Source organism: Zingiber officinale, chromosome 5B, assembly GCF_018446385.1.
Source record: "Zingiber officinale cultivar Zhangliang chromosome 5B, Zo_v1.1, whole genome shotgun sequence".
NCBI classification, from domain to species: domain Eukaryota; kingdom Viridiplantae; phylum Streptophyta; class Magnoliopsida; order Zingiberales; family Zingiberaceae; genus Zingiber; species Zingiber officinale.
In genome coordinates this window covers 120,360,110-120,378,402 of record NC_055995.1, presented here as the reverse complement: position 1 = coordinate 120,378,402, position 18,293 = coordinate 120,360,110, and the positions used below count along the sequence as shown (strand labels likewise).

At 39.3% G+C, this 18,293-nt stretch overlaps 2 protein-coding genes across 7 annotated transcripts; one reads left to right on the top strand and one right to left on the bottom strand.

Moving 5' to 3' along the window:
• Positions 1 to 543: 543 nt before the first annotated feature.
• On the bottom strand, positions 544 to 2,128 carry LOC121985625 (GATA transcription factor 6-like). The gene is made up of 3 exons (XM_042539200.1): positions 1,887 to 2,128; positions 1,555 to 1,803; positions 544 to 1,474 (listed from the first exon to the last, which is right to left on the bottom strand). The coding sequence occupies exons 1-3, from the start codon at positions 1,932 to 1,934 to the stop codon at positions 740 to 742; spliced, it is 1,032 nt and encodes a 343-aa protein (XP_042395134.1). The 5' UTR covers positions 1,935 to 2,128; the 3' UTR covers positions 544 to 739.
• A 504-nt stretch (positions 2,129 to 2,632) lies between these two features.
• On the top strand, positions 2,633 to 11,711 carry LOC121985622 (SKP1-like protein 21). 6 transcript variants are annotated; one of them, XM_042539194.1, is made up of 11 exons: positions 2,633 to 2,755; positions 2,907 to 3,000; positions 3,981 to 4,067; positions 4,670 to 4,894; positions 5,711 to 5,902; positions 5,976 to 6,086; positions 6,243 to 6,318; positions 10,068 to 10,171; positions 10,265 to 10,401; positions 10,967 to 11,107; positions 11,180 to 11,711. In XM_042539194.1, the coding sequence occupies exons 3-10, from the start codon at positions 4,050 to 4,052 to the stop codon at positions 11,064 to 11,066; spliced, it is 963 nt and encodes a 320-aa protein (XP_042395128.1). In that variant the 5' UTR covers positions 2,633 to 2,755; positions 2,907 to 3,000; positions 3,981 to 4,049; the 3' UTR covers positions 11,067 to 11,107; positions 11,180 to 11,711. The 6 variants fall into 6 exon arrangements, 5 of the variants coding, with proteins under 5 accessions (XP_042395128.1, XP_042395131.1, XP_042395130.1 ...); XM_042539197.1 differs by having other exon boundaries at positions 3,981 to 4,152; XM_042539196.1 differs by having other exon boundaries at positions 3,981 to 4,203.
• Positions 11,712 to 18,293: the final 6,582 nt, after the last annotated feature.

Below are 18,293 nucleotides of genomic sequence, written 5' to 3'. Positions count from 1 at the left end.
TAATTAATCTGATAACATTAAAAGTGAACATAATACTTCTTATGTCCACATATAGGATTTAAAATTTAGAATATATATATATATTTTAAAATATAAATAATTGATATTAAAAAAATAGAAATATAAATCTTAAATCTGAATTTTAAATTTTAAATCCTAAAACACGTAAATTAGTAAAAAATAATTATATTTTCTCATATTTATATTCACAGATTATATGAAAAAAAAGAAGATAAATTACAGAATTTGCAACCTGTTAATAATTTCAGGTTATAATAATTAAAATTGTATCTCAGTTCCAATTTTTTTCCTTTATTTCAAAAAATAATTATTGTTTTAAAATCAGTAGAAAAGAGGTAATCCACATTACAACTTGACGATTACGTGGAAATTAGGCTACTTTGCCGTAGACAAAAAGTTGTTTGTTAGGTTGCATTGAAGATATAATCGAAAAAAAGTATAAATACTTTTCTAATTCAACGAAAAGGGATATTTTATTGGCCAAAAAACAAAAACTACGACGGCACTAATTACGCTGCATAATTAATTAATAATTATCCCTTATCATCCAATCCATTAACTAATTTTACACTAGATTACTCCTAATCCTACCTATTTAATTGATGAGTGTTACCTCAGTTATATCGCCCGAAACGTTACAATGAACAAAGTACCCGACATCTAGACTGCTAGAACGCTATACCGGAAAAAGGAATGCGGTGGGCTATAGTTGACCGGCTTACGACGTTGGGACCGGCGGCGGCGCCTCCTTCTTGCGGCGCATCTCGAGGACCTTGCGGTGGCAGTTGGAGTGGATGTAGCCGACAAAGGTGGGGCTGCAGGCAGGCCGATACTCTGGCAGGAGGCGGCCGGACTTGAATCGCACACCGCAGGCGTTGCAGAGGGTCTTTGCGCCGAGGGGGCCCGCCCTCCACTGCGGCGTCTTGTGTGCACCGCAGTGAGCGCAACGCCGCTGTCCGTGCGACTCCACGGCTTCGGCCGCAGGTTTTTTCGGCTTCCTGCCTCGTTTCTTCGGCTTCTGCGTCTTCGCCGGCGGCGGGATGTCGCGAAGGAGGAATCTTCGTCGGTCGGCGCTGGGCGGGTGGGCATGCGCGAGGAAGGGAGGAATGATTGGAGCGGAGGAGGAGGAAGACGAGGAGGAGGCGGTCGAGTTAGAGGGTGATTCCTGGAAGAGGTGTCCGATGGTCATGGACCAGGGGGCGGCGGAGGCGGCTCCCCGGCATGGACGCTTGCTCCGTTTGGCCTTGGTCGGGACCTTAGCTTCAGTGGACAGAATACAGACCGCAGAGCTCAAAAAGGAGGCACCTTTACGGCTGTTTCCGGCTAGAGCTCCGCCGTCGGCGAGGCTTCCATCCGCCGACGCCGATAAAGCGACGCCGGAGCACGACGGGAATTCAGAGAGGGAGTCGTCCATGAAGAAAGAAACCCACTCAAACTCCGCCGCGTCGTGCGCCTGAAAATTAAGAGAAATAAAGCAAAATCCAGTTAAAAATTCGAACTTTCCCCTTCCTAAAAATAGAACTCGTTGCTCACCGGAAGAGTGAGTCCATGGAGAGCCACGGCCGGCAGTTCGAAGGAAACAGACGAAGAGTTGCTGTTTTCCCCTTCCTCGTGTTCTACCGCCTCGACCTCTCCGTCCTCATCGTCTCCCTCCTCCTCCTCCTCGTTCTCTACGACCTCGAGATTAAGGAGGTCGTCGACGGAGAAATCATCTCCCCAGAGGAGGCTCCCACCCTCCGCCGCCCTCTCCACCCCCTCCTCCATCGTCGGCTCCTCCTCCATCTGCGATTACAGAAGGCAATTAAAGCAAACTTCCATCTTTTCCACACATCGATCGATCGCCATCTTTAATTTCTGCTGCTCACCTTGGAGTAAGTGGACCGGAGAGGGGAAGGAGCAGAGACGATGCGCATCTGATTGAGCACGTAATGGATGTGCGTTCCAGCAAAGGCGACTGTGGGTCAGTGGGAGGTTGCTGCCCGATGTCGCTACTATTTTTACATCGACAACTTGATTTTCCACGTTCCCGTTTACCTTTGCTCTGGTTGACGCCGTTCCAATCGTCTGTGCTTGACAACAAAAAGCTTGGAACGGTGACGACGTATATCAATTCCCACCGGCGCCTGTTGGACCGGTAGATATAAACAAGAGCAAACTTTACTTTAAACCCCTCAAAGTTCATCAAAAGTTCCATATCACCCTATGGTTTGTTCAAAAGTTGAAAAGTAGCATCACTTTCTATCCATAAATTTATGATAATAACGTATAATATAATTGAGTAAAAATTAAAAAGTGTTTCTTATTTTTCATTATCATTAGAAGGGATCATATTTTTTTTTAAAATAAAAAAATCCTATTATAATTTTTATGTTAAAAATATTCAATAATATTAAAAAGTATTTTTTTATTAAATATAGCATATCCCATTTGAAAATTCACTTGGTAACAATCGGGTTCATTGTAGATGCGTATCAGAAGATGTTGATTCGGTAAATTAAAGGGGCAAAAAGGGGCGCGACTCAATTGAAAAGGGAATTAATGCGTTATTTAGTAAATCCCACTGTATTAATAAAAATAGAAAAATAATGAAAACCTACTTGAAATTTGCCGAAATAAGGTAGGCGGAGGAGCCAGCGGGTGGGGTCTACCATTTGTGCTGCATGCCCCCACATGATCGGATAGAACTCGCCCCCTCGCTCCCAAATCAAGACGCGACGGCAAGAGAAGCAAAAAGGTGCACTTTTTTTTATCCCCCACTTCTGATTGAAAGAGAAATCTTTGCGAAAACCCTAGAATTTTTCCATCCTTTCCTCGATAGCTACGATTTTTCACTGCTCCCTATCGACCCCTTCTTATAACGCCCAGTTTTTTTTTTTGCCCCTTAGTTTTCATGCCTTGCCGTAGGCCGCCAGGAGCCCTAAGCCGGCAGCAGCTTCAGGAGCTACCTTCGTTTGACTCTCTGGTGTAATCAGGTGTTAGGTGGTGTAATCCTCTCCTTTCTCGATTTTTTTTTTTTTGGAATTAAGAAGGCCAGGAAATGTGGTGCACGTCACGTATTTCTTTGTTTTCCCCCTCGATTTGCATTCACAGGCTTTGATATTAAACCTTTGTGTTTTGGAATGACTTATTTTTCACGCTTTTATGACAGTGTTAGATCGTCTAAGCGTTGCAGAACAAAGGTTGGATTGGTTGGTTAGATTGTGGTGTAACATAGGCAAAGCTAATGGATTAATATAATTTGTTGATTTAGTGTTGTTAAATTATGATGCCATTTTCAATGTTTTGTGTTGCCGAAATGCTAGGTGAGTTTGCTTTACGTGATTTCTGGTTGCTGCTTCAGATAGCCTGTATGAAAAATGTACTCCTGTTTCCTGCTCCATTTTGGACATGCTTGAGAGGAAAGTTTGTAGCTTAGACATATCTAGTGTTTGTCTGTGTTTATTCCAAGTGCTATAAATTATTTTTGTCATAGCATCATTGTTGTCCTCTCACACGGAGTCATGGATTATTTTAGCATCATGCCACCATTCGACATTGTATTGTCCATTCTAAGAATCCATTGGCTTCATAGCTTTTTTGGTCCATTCTTTTCCACTAAATTCAGATACATTAAGGGTACGGGCAGAACTACAGTTATTGTTTTAAGTTTTTCTATGTTGCATGTGGAGATGCACTTATAGACCAACAGATCCTTGCTTACCATCTTCAATTTCTTTTCCCATCTTTCTAGAGCGAAAGGATTGTGCAAGTCTTTTTTTAATAGCTATTTTGCCAGTTTGCTTTATCTTTTTAGGATGTCTTCAGCTGATAAGACTTCCATCAGTGCTTTGTGTCTGTTTTCTCTTATTATAATTCCATTACTAATTCTTATTTGCTTAATTTTTTTTCCTTTCATTTTTCAAGTTTATTGGCATATCTGTCTCTACTTTTAACCTTTTTTTTTTTTTTTTTTAATGTAGAACGAAGAGATTTGGGAAATTATTTTGCGGCAACATCAGGAAAGTGCACGTCTCATTGTGACCTTATTGATGCTTGAAGGAGCACAGGCAATCAACTATGCAGGATAATATGTTCGTAGATTTATATCACGTCTTCCATGGGGAAAAATCATTATATACTTTATGATAAAAGGTCTTGTTACAATATGAGACCATTCAGTCCAAACTAGGAATCCTTGACTTGGTGGGTTTTTTCTGTATTTTCTTGTCTATCTGTTTCCCTTGCCTTCTTGAAAAGATGCACACATCCATATCAGAAAGTGAAAAGGCTATAATAAATCCAGAGGTACATATAAATTGCTGCCTTAGTAAAACTTTAAAAAGTCATCTATCTGATAAAAAAAAGGTTTTATATGTTTTTTTATATTTGATTCTAGGAAATTCTCAATTGTGACTATCTTGAACAAATGTTTCTTTTGTTATTCTCCTTTGAATTATAAACATCTTATCTGACACCTCCTTGTTGTTCCATCATTTTCGATGAATTTATTTATTTTTATGTTGTTGAGATTTTAGTTTCTTCATATTTTAATAACCCATGACAATCACTGTAACATGATTATGCAAATATAATTTTTTCCATCATGAAAGTTTTAATGTGATAATGATGAGACGAGCTGGAGAGGTCTGACTGTTAGTTTTAATAACAGGCAATGAAGTCCTTTGTATGGCTTCAATGTGCTGATGGATCCATTCAACAAGTTGAAGAGGAGGTTGCGATGTTTTGCCCCATGATATACCGGGAGATCCTTCAGACAGGGATGGGGACTTCTAAAAATTATGCTATATCTTTACCAGATCGTGTGAACCCTGCTATTCTCAGCTTAATTTTTGACTATTGTCGGTTTCATCAAGTACTAGGCCGCTCTAACAAGGTTTCTTTCTTATTGTTTCTTCTTTTGATGGGCATTGAGTCTTGTATATTGGAGATAAATGAATAATATGTATGTTCCTCAAACCAATATTAACTACTAATGTTTCTTAAACCTCAAAAATTTTCAATATGGCTTGAAGTAGCTAGATATTACTAGACAACTTGTGCAAATTACCCCCCTTCATGTATGTTAATACATGAGATAGGAATAGGCTAGATGCTATCAAAAGAAAATTTTGAGATTGTATTGTCTATAGTATACAGGTCAGAGTGGATTTAGGTTAGTTTGGGTGGTTACATCCCATTTGAAAATATCTTTGGTCAGCACCACAATGTCACTCCACGGTTCATTAGTCACCAAAAAAGGAGAGAGACATGAAGAAAGAGTATTCAGATTAAATGACAAGTTTGAGGAAATGTTGGGCCTTCTAGTATCTTTGTTTTGTGATTAGGACATTTAAAATCCATTGGCATATGTTCATACCTACAGGACGAGCCTGCCATCGTGAGAATATAGATTAGTTCATATGAGAAATTTGTCTTAATCTGATGTGATTAACTGATTGGCAGGAACATGCACAAGTTCCCAGGTTTAAGGATCTCTTCTAGTTTTGAATGGGTATCCCCATTATATTCGGCTATTGATGTATATTTCTGCCTAATTCTTGCTTTTATAGGTTAATTCTTAAGAACTGTTGCTAAAGTCAATACATATTTAATAACTTGAAAGAAAACTCACTGTTGTTCCAAAGTCCTGGGTAGGCTTTCCATATCACCACGATAAAGAGAGGGACTCAATGATCTTTATCATTTATAGGAACGAAAGTCCTTTGATGAGAAATTTATCAGGATGGACACCAAAAATTTATGTGAGTTGACTTCGGCAGCAGACAGCCTCCAGCTGAAGCCATTGGTTGATCTCACTAGTCGTGCACTGGCTCGTATGATAGAAGGGAAGACACCAGAAGAAATTCGTGAAACCTTTCATTTACCCGATGACCTTACAGAGGTAATTAGTATCTTTAAATTGCCTATGCATATTTTTCTTGCTAGTTTCTACAAATATGGATTTCCTTTAACAGGAAGAGAAACTGGAGCCACTAAAAAATGTAAATGATGATCCACGAATACGTCTGCTCAATCGATTATATGCTAAGAAACGAAAAGAATTAAAGGAGCGGCAGAAGTTAAAGGTAGTTACAAATCTTCTGCTGGTGCAGACTACTAATCCTCGTTGTCATTGTGGATGTAGTTTGCATTTTTTTTCCCTTTCCCCTGTATTAAATATTTTTTTTTTAGTTTATGTATTACTTTTAGATGTAATCCTGACGCACTCTTTGCACTTTAAGGACATTGAAGCACACGAAGAGAAGAAAGATGAACGCTCAGTTGATGAAATCTTGTCTTTTATCAATGGAGAAGAAGGTGTTTAAGACAACTTAATATTTACCTTTTCTTATTTCTTACATGCACGTGAGCAGCAAACTTTATTACCTACTTATTTACCTAATAAGAATTAGTGGTTTAGTGTAATTTATGGATATTACTAGCAATACAGTCTTTCAAGAGTTCAACGACTAGACATGATTAATGAGTTTGATCTCCGGTCATTGACACCCATGGCCTCCTAACATTAACATGTTAAGTACTCTTTCTTATCATTTTAAATGACTAATTTTCTGACCATGATAGTTAGATTTTCTTGTTTTTTGCTTTTTCATATTCCAACAATGTCTCAGATTATATCTTGCCTAGCTTGATCTATATCATTATTGTAGTAATCATGACAATAACCATATTGGCTGAAGAATAATAAAACTTAGAACATAAATATACAACAAAACCAAGCCTTATCCCACTAGGTGAGATTTGTTATATGGATCATTTTACGCCATTGGACTCTATCCCCAACTATATCATTATCTATATAGAGATAAATTTTATCTTGTTTTATTGTTGCTAATCAAATTTTTTTTGGTCTTCCTCGTTTGATGTGAGTGTTTGTCATAGTTTCACATAACGTGTCTCTCGGAGTTTTATTCTGTCTATCTTCGTATGCCCACACATCCATCTTAACATTCTCATCTCTGTGACTCTCATCTTCTGCTCATGTACTCGAGTCATAGCCCAACATTCAGTTTCATATAATAAACAGGTTTAACTACGGTTTTGTTGATTTTTTTTTTTAATTTTAAAGGTACTTTACGATCATATAAAACACCTGATGCTCTCTTTCATTTCAACTATTCTGCTTGTATTCTATGTAAGACATCTCTCTTAATCCCTCCATTGTTTTGCAAAAATATCTTAAATATTTAAAACTTTCAGTTTCAGGCAACTCGTCATTTCATTTTTCACTTCGACATGCTCATTTAGGTCACCTCCTATTAAAATCATTTTATTTGGCGGAATGTTTTGTAATTCTTCATCTAGGTCGTCCTAAAACCTTGATTTGGTAGCTTCATCTAATCCTACTTACGGTGCATATGTGCTAATTATGCTTATAGTTTCTTTCGCCACTATTATCGTAAGGGCTATAATTCTATCTTCTTTTCTAACTACTACAACTTCATCGTTTAACAAACTATTTACAACAATACCCACTCCATTTCGTGTTTTACTCTTTCTTATGTACCATAATTTAAAACCCGAGTTCTCTATCATCTTTGTCTTCCTTGTCTACTCATTTTGTCTCTTGTATACACAAAATACTAATTCTTCTCCTAAACATCGCATTTACTATCTCCATTGATTTAATAGTGAGGGTTTCTATGTCTTAGACTATTAGTTTTCCTATAATATTTGTTCTTATTCATCCTATGGGGTGAGAATTCTTGCTTATTTAACACTACATCCAAGTTTTCATGGAGATTTAGCGATTCTTGCCGATACGTTACAGTCGGATCCTACAATGCAAATTCTTGCATATTTAGCACTACATTCGAGTTCGGAGATATAGCGGTTCTTGTCGAGATGTTATAGTTGAACTTTGCAACACGTTCCTTCCGAGAAACGACTTAGCATTAGTACAATAATTTAATGAATCTATTTATTGAACATTTGTCATAGTTTAATGTTGGCTAGCAATCTAATGCAACCCTCCTCCTTTATCCGAGTTTGGGACCGGCCATGACTAGTTCGTCATGGCCGGAGTCTAAAATAGAAATATACATATGAAAATAATTTTGTTCTTGATATATTAGCCTATATTCTCTCTAAAAATTGGCTTGTTCATAGATTTATTTAAATACCTCATCTGACTGGAGCTCGGTATTATCACCATCAATATGTTTTTACCATATGCATCTACATTTTCAAGTTTTGACATCTGAAATTTTCCACATTGAGATGGACAAGCTAGCTAGTTTCACTTCGGTCAGTCCAGTGCACGAAGTTTCCGTCAATGTAGGTCTCGGGGAAAGGTTCATATTGGGTCTATTGTACACAACCTTACCTTGCATTGTAAGAGACTATTTTCACGACTCGAATTCGTGATCACCAAGTCATATGACGACAACTTTATTTTGTGCCCAGGCTCCCCTTTAATTTCACTTCTATTTAAACATCTGAATAATCTAATATATTTATTGGTGCTTTATGGTCAAATTTAGTTTGGTTGGAAGCAGGAACTTTAAGTTTGACTCTTATCACCTCAATCCTTTTGGTGAGTGATCTGTGATCATTAACTAACGGTGACCTTCATTGTGTTAGTAATATGTTAGTGATAGAGCCTGTACGGGAATCTGTTAGAATCAGTTGTTCAGATTGTTTTACTGGACTTACCAGTGGCTACATTCTTAGAAAATGAAAAGAAGTAGAAGTTACCAGTGAGTACATTCTTTGAGAACAAAGAGAAGGGTTAATGAAGCACAAAGATTATTTGACTGACAAGAAAACAAGATTAGAGAAAAAGGACCTCTTGTAATCTATCTATGTTAATCCATTCATTTGGTTGAGAAAGACTCTGGCTGTTGGCTTTTGCAGGGTGAGTTGGTGGGAACAATCAAATCAGGTAAACCGAGGAAATCCTAATTGATTCATATGAAATTCTCCTTTTATTTTTGTTTTGTCATCTGAGGGAGAGCAATGAAATTCAGGTAACCGAGGGAATACTAATTGATGCAGTTGAAATTCTTGTTTTATTTTAGTTTAGTCATTTATGGGAGTGTGGCAAATGATTTTCTTTTGCCATTAATTTTGTCATTAATGGGAGTGTGACGAATCTTCTTGGTTTGTTATTTACAGATAAAGTGTAATTAATGGGAAGTAACTATATTAAATTCAAAACCTGAATTGTGGAAGAAAACATAAAAACAAAGGTTCCAAGATAAATTGAACTTAAATCAAATATATAAAATGTAGTTGTAGTTTTAGACTTTTAGTGGTAATAAGAAAAGTTGAGATTTATGGACATGAAATCTTTGAAAGAGTTATTATTTAGCAAGAAGGGGATATCATGAAGATTTCATGAATCCGATAAAAGAAGGAAATAAGATAAAGAATGGGTGGCCAAAATGGAAGCAACACATGTCAAAACAAAATGTGGTAGGGATGAGAATGTCAAAATGAGTGTGGAGTTACTAGAAAGGATAAAGTAAAAAAAAAAAAAATCTTTTAAAGCAATTTGGTGTGGCTCCAATAGTTGATAGAACAAGAGAAAATAGTTGACAGTTTTGGCATGTTCAAAGATATACCAATAATTCTATGCCTAGAGGAGTTGAATCTTCTAGTGGAAGATGCAAAGCCTAGAGTGAGAGCAAAGAAAATATCAATTATTGTTATAAAAAAATATTTAAATAATTTGATTATTACTAGTAATATAATCTTGCACAGAGCTTGATGATAAAATTAAGATTCATGTAGTTAACTTCAAATTGTTGAACAAAAACAACTTGATCACGATGATGAGGATGATTTTAGTTTAGTTTAGTTATTTGCTTGCTGACATGCATGTTTAGATTAGTTTAGTAGTCACTATGCTCAAGCAGACTTTTCTGATTGTGCTAAATGCATTTGAAAATGTTTGACGACCCATCTTGTGAGGAGAATGTTCGTGTGGTTGAATGGTGGGAGATAGTTTTCTGTGCTGCTACATATAATGAATTCTTGATGTTTGTTGAAATTTATTTGACCAGTGCTTGTGAGTTGTGAAGAACATGACTTTTTTTTAACAGATTCCAAAGGAGTTAAGGCTCTTAAGAGTAAGAAAAAGAACAGGAAGAAGAGAGATCCCCATAAAGACAGTTGTAGACATGACTCAACGAAACTAAACAACAAGGTTACTAGGACCATCATCAATCTTTTATACTTGCGTGTATGAGTGAGACTTACTAGTGTTAGTTTATTGGTTTTTCTGTCTGTTCTGTATAAGGAAACCAACTTTTCGCCAAGTGCAAGCCAATGTTCAGAAACTCGAGACAATGATGATGACACTTTTCCATCAAATGTTGAATTTGAAGATGGTGATATTGATGATCTGGATCCTGCAGTTAAGGAAGAACTTGATAGGTGAGTGTCATTTTTCTGATTGCATGATCACTCATGATCAGCTTGTAAATGCTACCTATATTTTGCAACAGGTGGATCTTATTTTAGTAATCATTCCATGTGTATGAAAATTTTATTCCGTGTTAAATTAAATTGCACATGTTGTTTCTTGCTGAGTGCAGCAGTGTAAATATTTCAATGAATTGTTGGCCAATATTTGGCAGACCAAGTGAGATATTGTTATGCTGATGAAACCTTGGCATCAAAAGGTTTCATAATCACATTCCTTTAATGTTCTCACATTGTTCAATTTTTTCTTGTCAGTCTTTGGTTTGTCTTCATTTGCTTCTTATATATCAAATCTTTCAGGTTGCCTTTTCTTTCTCCCCTTTTTTTCGTTGGTAACTCACGCCGGATTGGTTGCCAAGTTTTCGTAACATCTTTTGAGCAAGACCCTTTCTTAAGACCAAAAAGTTTTTTTAAAAAATGTTTTGACTAGATTGTTGTTATTCCTCTACATTTTCTTGTATTCAGGGAATAACTTGTTTCTTGAAATCTTAATCCCTGCAAATCCTGATTCATGCAGAGAAGTAGAAGATTTTTCCAGAAGATTAAATTCTGATTGGCCTGAAAGAATGCAAGAATTTTTGTCTTTAGGACAAAAACAGAATGCTTGCTCCAAATAGGGCGAGTTCGAGTTCGACCGGTCCACTTCACAAGTCCACAGGTCCAATTAAACTTTCTTTCCTACCTCAATGACTATGATCAGAGTTTAATTTTGTTTGTTGGCTTATGTCAGGCTTGTGTTGCAACTGGAACTATTCAGTTCCTTGACTCTGAATTCCAGGTCAAATATTATTCTTAATGTTTATTGGATGCTGCTGTTTTTCATCGCTCGAAATGTTACATTGCAGGCATCGACAGGGGATAATTGGTGCACCTCAAACCTGTGACACATGGAGATTAACGAGAGGACTCACTCGACCAATACTTTTTGTTGCTGGCTAAGAACCACCTTGTGAAAAACTTCAAACTTCAACTCTTCTTTTTCAATTTTTTCATTTGCATTTAGAGTACTTTAGTCCTTAGCCAGCAGGCAGAGTTGCATAGCTCATCTCTTATGTAAAATTTTGCTTCTCTATTTTTTTCTTCTTCTTTTCGATCGTTGTAACAATTTGAGGTGGGAAAATCAACATTGGAACTTACTGCACCAAGCAACTGATTCTGTTTCCACTTCGTGCCCGAATTTAGTGTAGTTTCACATTGGCATATGTAGTTAAGAAAAATGTATTTCTATTCTGAATTAAGATGCATTATGTTAAGTGTTGAAATGATCTATTGCAAACTTTGATAAGGATTATTGATTTACTAATAGAGATTGAATTGATAAACTTTATGCTTTTCAACCAGATGCCCAGTGGGAAACATTAAATATCAAAGGTAGGTCAAGTATTGAGGGCCATAAATACAGGGAACCAAATTACTGAACCCTGCAAGGATGTCTGGTTCTTTTGAAGTTGTTCATAATGGTGGTGGCAATGTCATGTACCTAGTTACGAAGAAACCACATTGGCACCGAAAACAAGATTGTAGATTCCCAAAACAGGCAACCAAATGCTTTACCATCTCGGAAATGGTAGATTCCCAAAACAGGCAACTACACTGGTTAACCAATTTGAAAATTATACTGTGTGAATATAGCCGATCTGTAATAATTTATCTATCTTTGTTTGGATAATTTTATTTTGTTTAGTTCCAAAGTCTCATTTTTATGTTTGATCGGTCGGGCGTCCGGGCGAACCTGGAGTACATGCTCTATAACTACTGGTGTTATGCTTGTGATTTCCTTGAACGTCCAAGTGAAAACGTTGTTATTGCACGTTAGCTACGCGACTAGCTCTGCTTTAAGCTCTAGGGCCAGGTCGGATGCTATTTGAGTAGTAGTCTCCGGTCGGTCCAATTGAATTAATATTTATTCTTTTTCTTCATAGATGAGTGTAAGAGGTATTTCATGAATGATATTGACCTCCATCTGTTTGTTCTTCTGAGCTATTTTAGTCTCGATCTTGATGATATCAACATAGCACTTTCGTACCATCAGTTGATTTTCCTTGACTTTCCCAACTTGACCATGCACGGAGAATTTGAACTTCTGACAGAAAGTTGAGACAACCGTCCCGAACTCATTTAAGACCTATCAACCCAATATTACGTTATATGCTGAGGCACGTTCACCACTATGAAGGTCGACCAATATATTCTCATTAGGGGCTCCTCCCCTAAGGATATGACCAGCTTAATCTGATCGAGCGGCTGAATCTCATTGCCTGTGAATCCATACAAAAACCTCATCATGGGTTAGAGCTCGCTATTATTAATCTGTAGTTGCTCAAACACATTCTTGAATATAATGTTGATAGAGTTGTCTGTGTCAACAAAAGTGCGATGTATGTTATAATTGGTTATGACAGTCTTAATAATTAAAGCATCATTATGGGGTACTTCCACCTCCTCTAAATCCTTAGACCCAAAACTAATCTCGGACACTTGTACTTGCTCCTGGCTACATCCAACTGCGTGAATATCCAGTCGGCGGGTGTACGATTTTCTCACCCGGTTGGAGTCTTCGTCAGTCATGCTTCCTACGATGATCCCAATATCCTCCTGAGTGAAATTATTGCAGTTTTCTTCTTACCGCATTGGGGGATGCTCCTGTTCAACCTGGGCGGGAGCTTGAGCTCGGTTATCTTGCTGTCGCGATGTTCGTCGGCGCTGCTCATTGCCTTGGTAGTCTCTTCACATAGGTCCATTCGGCCGCTCATAACGACGGCGATTGGGAGATGGCGAACGTTGGAGGAATCATTGGTTAGTCGCTAAACGCTTCTCTTGATTGTAATGATTACAGTTTTGAATGTTGTGCGACTCGGACCGATGGTAGATACAAAATTTTGGAGCCCATCTGGGGGGGCTTGCAAAATTACGTCCGCCTAGCCCCCACGTGTTGTATAGTGTGAGGTCACGACTCCTAAACAGGCGGTGGAGGGCCCGTTCGGGTTCCTGTATGAGGAAGAGGCAGAGGAGAAGCTCAACGCTCAGGAGCAGGTGTTGGTGTGGTGACCTCCTTCTTCTGAGCAGATTGAGTTTCTTCTATATTAATATACTTGGTTGCCCTTCCAAGCAAGTGGTCGAAGTCCGTTGGGAACTTCTTTATTAGGTAACGGAAAAACTCACTATCTGTGAAGCCTTTAAGAAAAGATGCTCACCAAAATTTCTGAGGTGGCCGAAGGAACATCCATGGCCGCTTGATTGAATTTTTTGATATAGGCCCTTAGCATCTCCTTGGGCACCTGTTTGAGGGAGAATAGACTAAGTGTGGTTTTGTGGTACCGATGACTGTTAGTGAAGTGGTAATGGAATGCCTTGCGGAAATCCTTGAAGCAACAGATGGATTTGGTTGGGAGCTAGTTAAACCATCTATGTGCCGAGCCAGAGAGAGTTGTAAGGAACACTTAGCACTTTATGTCATCCGTATACTGGTGTAGGATAACTACGCTTTCAAACTTAAGGAGGTGGCCCTCTGGGTCTATTGCCCCTCTATATTCTCCTATCGTCAAGGATCGGAAGTGGCTCGACAACTTGTCCTCCAGTATTTCCTGGGAGAACGACATGCTAATCCGTTCAGGAGAGCCACTAGAAACCAGAGCCTTTCCCTTTTGTGGATCTCGAATGAGAGCGTCTCCCGAAGATGATGCTTGAGACCTTTCTGCTTGATCACTTGATTGAATTTTTTGATATAGGCCCTTGGCGTCTCCTTGGGCCCCTGTTTAAGGGAGAATAAACTGAGTGTGGTTTTATGCTACCGACGGTTGCTGGCGAAGTGGTGAAGGAATGTCTTGCAAAAATCCTTGAAGTAACAGATGGATTCAGTTGGGAGTCAGTTAAACCATCTCTGTGCTGAGTTGGAGAGAGTTGTAAAAAACACTTAGCACTTTATGTCATTCGTGTACTGGTGCAAGATAGCTACGTTTTCAAACTTAAAGAGGTGGTCCTCTGGGTTTATCGCCCCTTGATATTCCCCGATCGTCTGTTGGGACACTTCAGAGCTAGAGAGGAAGGGGTTGAATAGCTCGCTCACTTCATCAATGATCTTTTGCAGTGGAAATACTCGAAGCAAGCTCCTCCAATGCTAACAAATATGATTTACTTGATATCCACCTCAAATGAGGTGACTAATCCAAGGATCCGACCCTCTCTCACACATCCACTATAAAACACTCATTCTCGGAACCACTCCGAAGTTAGAGAAACCTCGTACAAGTTCAAAATACAGAAATACAAGAAGAAGAACAAAATGAAGCTAATACAATATGAAATTATATAAGATTTACTAGCTTCTTACTTCTTTCTTGTAGACACCTCTTTATCAACTTAGAAGTGAAGCAACACTTCTCTCTAAATCTCCAAGAACTAGTGTGAAGATATGAGCTTGGTGAAGAGAGTGGAAGAGGAGAATCGTAAGCACTAGAGGAAAATAGTGCACGTCAAAGCCTTTTATCGAGCTGATTACAATTAGTTTTTTAGGTGTAATCAATTATCCTAATCGATCGCGCCTCCCTATCGATTAGCCTAATCGATTAGGAAGCCTTCTGCTCGCGTGAGAACAGTCTGTAAGTGATTAAACCTCCTTACTTAATCGCTTACCAAACTCTCTGTACATTTGCGAAATCCAGCTTAAGCGATCACCCTGATTGCTTAAGTAGGACTTAATCGATTACACTAATTGATTACGCATGCCTAATTGACTAACCTAATCGATTAGGCATGCTTTTGTTTCCTCATGTCAAACTCCCTAATTGATCAACCTAATCAATCAAGGTCTTGGTAATCGATTACCAACCCTAACTTCTTCCATACAAATCTAGGGTTCACTTTCCCAACATCCGGTCAACCGTGACCTGTTGAGACTTCTTATTGCCTAGCATCTGGTCAATCTTGACCTGCTGGGACTTTTTCACCAAGTGTTCGGTCAATCTTTTGATCCACTTGGACTTTTCTCCTTATGCCAAGTATTCGGTTAATCCTTTGACCTATTTGGACTTCCAATCACCAGATATCCAGTCAATCTTGATCCACCTGGATTTCTATATGCCTGACTTCACTCACCATGACTTTCTCATTGCCTAGCTTTACTCACTAGGGCTTTCACGTGGCTTCACTCATTAGGATTTTCCTTCTGCCTAGCTTCACTCATTAGAGCTTTTCACCTGACTTCACTCACGAGGATTTTCCAACCGCCTGACTTCACTCACCAGGACTTCTCATCTGCCTAACTTCACTCACTAGGACTTTTCATACCAAGTGTCCGGTCAACATTGACCCACTTGGATTTTCTTTTTCTGCCAACCTTCCCATTGGACCTGCTCTTGCTTAACATCTAGTTAGGACTTCCTTATCAAATATTTGGTCAACCTTAACCTACTTGACTCTTCGTCACATAAAACTGGTCAAACCTTAACCAATCTTCCCAAACGAATAATTGCACCTACAATATCCATATATTGTCAAAAATCAAAACTCAAACATCAAGACTCAAGCTTAGTTAAACTGATCAACCTTGACCTTGGAAAATTGCACCAACATCGTCAAGGGTCTGAAGTGGCTCAACAAATTGCCCCCCAGTATTTTCTAGGAGAACGACATGCTAATCCGTTTAGGAGAACCACTAGAAACCAAAGCCTTTCCCTTTCGTGGGTCTCAAACGAGAGCGTCTCCTGAAGATGATGCTTGAGGTATTTTTGCTTGACCCATTTCCTCGAAAGGCATGCAAAATAATACCTGGTGATATGCAACTAGGGACGGTGGCACAAGCGACACACTGATTGGCTATGTAGGTTCTTGCATGAAGCTAGCCGTTGGTGGAAGAGGGGTCGGCTGGAACTCGGTCGGACCTTCTACTTGGGTTCCTCGTTCGGTATGAGGGCCCGTCATCGATGCAACTGGGTTGTGCGACAGAGGACCGACGACTGCTGCTTGTTGTTGTTATTGTTGTACTAACTTTTGCACTCGAGCTTCTATCAGTAACTCCAAATCTTCCTTTGATAAGGTGACTGTAGTGAGTCATCCAATCTCATCTATCTCCATGTTTCAGATTCAGATGAAGTTTCCATAGATGACACTAAATTTGATTCTATCTGAAAGTGGTGGAGATAGCGCGCTGGGTAGATGACTCTGCTGTTGACCGGGAGAAGACTCTGTGATGGAGAAGAACTGACACCTAGCACTCCTTCGGGACATTCCTTCCTGTGTACACTGCAAAGAGAGAGAGAGAGAAAGAGAGAGCGAGATCAAAGAGAATGTTAGAGTGAGAACTAGGGAAGGGGTCCTTGGCACATACACTTCGACACTCAAGTCAGTACGATGACCCAGCAAAAAGTGGAGAAGAAAATGAACAGTAGATGTGTGCGCCCAATGTAAGGCATGAGGACGTTTTTGCTTACCTAGCCAATGGAGAGAACTCCCCTTTTATGCTGCTTCTCATAACCTCCGCAATAATGAGGTGACAGGGAATATTTAGTGTCAGAATATGTCTGGTGATGGAAGACGTATAGCCTAGAAGATGTGCAGCCACCCTCCGAGAAATCTTCTGTTACTAGTATATGAATCACTTCTTATAACTTCTACCATCAATGAGGTAGTTGAGAGAATGTGCCATCAGAAAATCGGGTGATGGAAGATGTATAGCCACCCTTCGAGGAAGGTTCCATTGCATGTATATGTTATAGCAGTATAATATTCTCTGATAAGTAACTGTTAGTCTTTGATGGTTATTATGATTCTCTAACAATGCTATCCCTTGGAGGCAGCCCGATCGACTTAATAACCGACTGATTATATGATGGGAGACTGACAATATAAATAGGGAACTAAGTCCCTTAAGTATGACCAACTCTTAGACTAACCAGGTTTGTATTGAGAATTGCCTCATACATTTACCTTATAAATAGGGAGGGCACTGAGCCTTATAAACTTGACTGACATTGTGATCCATTTGTTAGGACCTTTGTGCACGCTAGAAGTGGGGGGGGGGGGGGGGGGAATAGCGTCTCGTCGTGCACTTGTACTTGCTTCGTCTTGATATGCAACGGAAAATAAAAGAAACAACACACACAATGCTAACACCTAGGGTTTACTTGGTATCCACCTCAAGATGAGGTGACTAATCCAAAGATCCACACACGACACGCTATCTCCACTATGAAAACCTCCTTCTCAGTCGAAGCCGAAGGAGGAGAAGCCTTGTACAAACTCACACACAACAATACAACTCACACAAGAAGAAAATACAAGTGAAACACACACTTCTTCTTGCTTACTTATTGCTTGTTGTTGTCTCTTGAACCTTGAGAGAACACTCCCAAGAGCCTTCAAGAACTGGCGGTGAAGATCGGAGAAGCTCGCTGTGAATCGCAGGAAACAAATTGCAAAGATCTGACGAAGAAAACGCTCCGTCCAGGCTTTATACAGTGCTCCCAATCGATCCAAATCAACCTCAATCGATTGCCACGTCAGCACCGCACCATCCCAGCCATTCATTGCTCGTTTCCTGCGCAACGGTCACTTCCCAATCGATCGATCGATCGATTGAGACTGCCTGAATTGATCGCCCGATCGATTCAGAGCCTTTCTGTACTCTCGCGTCCGCGCGAGAGCTTCTGCTGCCCAATCGATCGACCGATCAATTGGCAGCTCCCAATCGATCGCCCGATCGATTGGGAAAGTTTCTGTGCTCGCGATTTCTCATCGCAATCGATCGACCGATCGATTGGGCCTTCCCACAATCGCAGCACACCCGAATCGATCCACTGATCAATTCGACTCTGGTTCAATCGATCGCCCAATCGATTGAATAACCT

What these genes read in the sequence shown, in the direction of transcription:
- LOC121985625 (XM_042539200.1), bottom strand. Translation starts at nt 1,934, where the DNA reads ATGCGCATCGTCTCTGCTCCTTCCCCTCTCCGGTCCACTTACTCCAAG. An exon ending in TCCGGTCCACTTACTCCAAG is followed by an intron (nt 1,804 to 1,886) that starts GTGAGCAGCAGA and finishes CTGTAATCGCAG; the next exon opens with ATGGAGGAGGAGCCGACGAT. An exon ending in TCCATGGACTCACTCTTCCG is followed by an intron (nt 1,475 to 1,554) that starts GTGAGCAACGAG and finishes CTTAATTTTCAG; the next exon opens with GCGCACGACGCGGCGGAGTT.
- LOC121985622 (XM_042539193.1), top strand. Translation starts at nt 4,258, where the DNA reads ATGCACACATCCATATCAGAAAGTGAAAAGGCTATAATAAATCCAGAG. An exon ending in CAACGAAACTAAACAACAAG is followed by an intron (nt 10,172 to 10,264) that starts GTTACTAGGACC and finishes GTTCTGTATAAG; the next exon opens with GAAACCAACTTTTCGCCAAG. An exon ending in GTTAAGGAAGAACTTGATAG is followed by an intron (nt 10,402 to 10,966) that starts GTGAGTGTCATT and finishes TGATTCATGCAG; the next exon opens with AGAAGTAGAAGATTTTTCCA.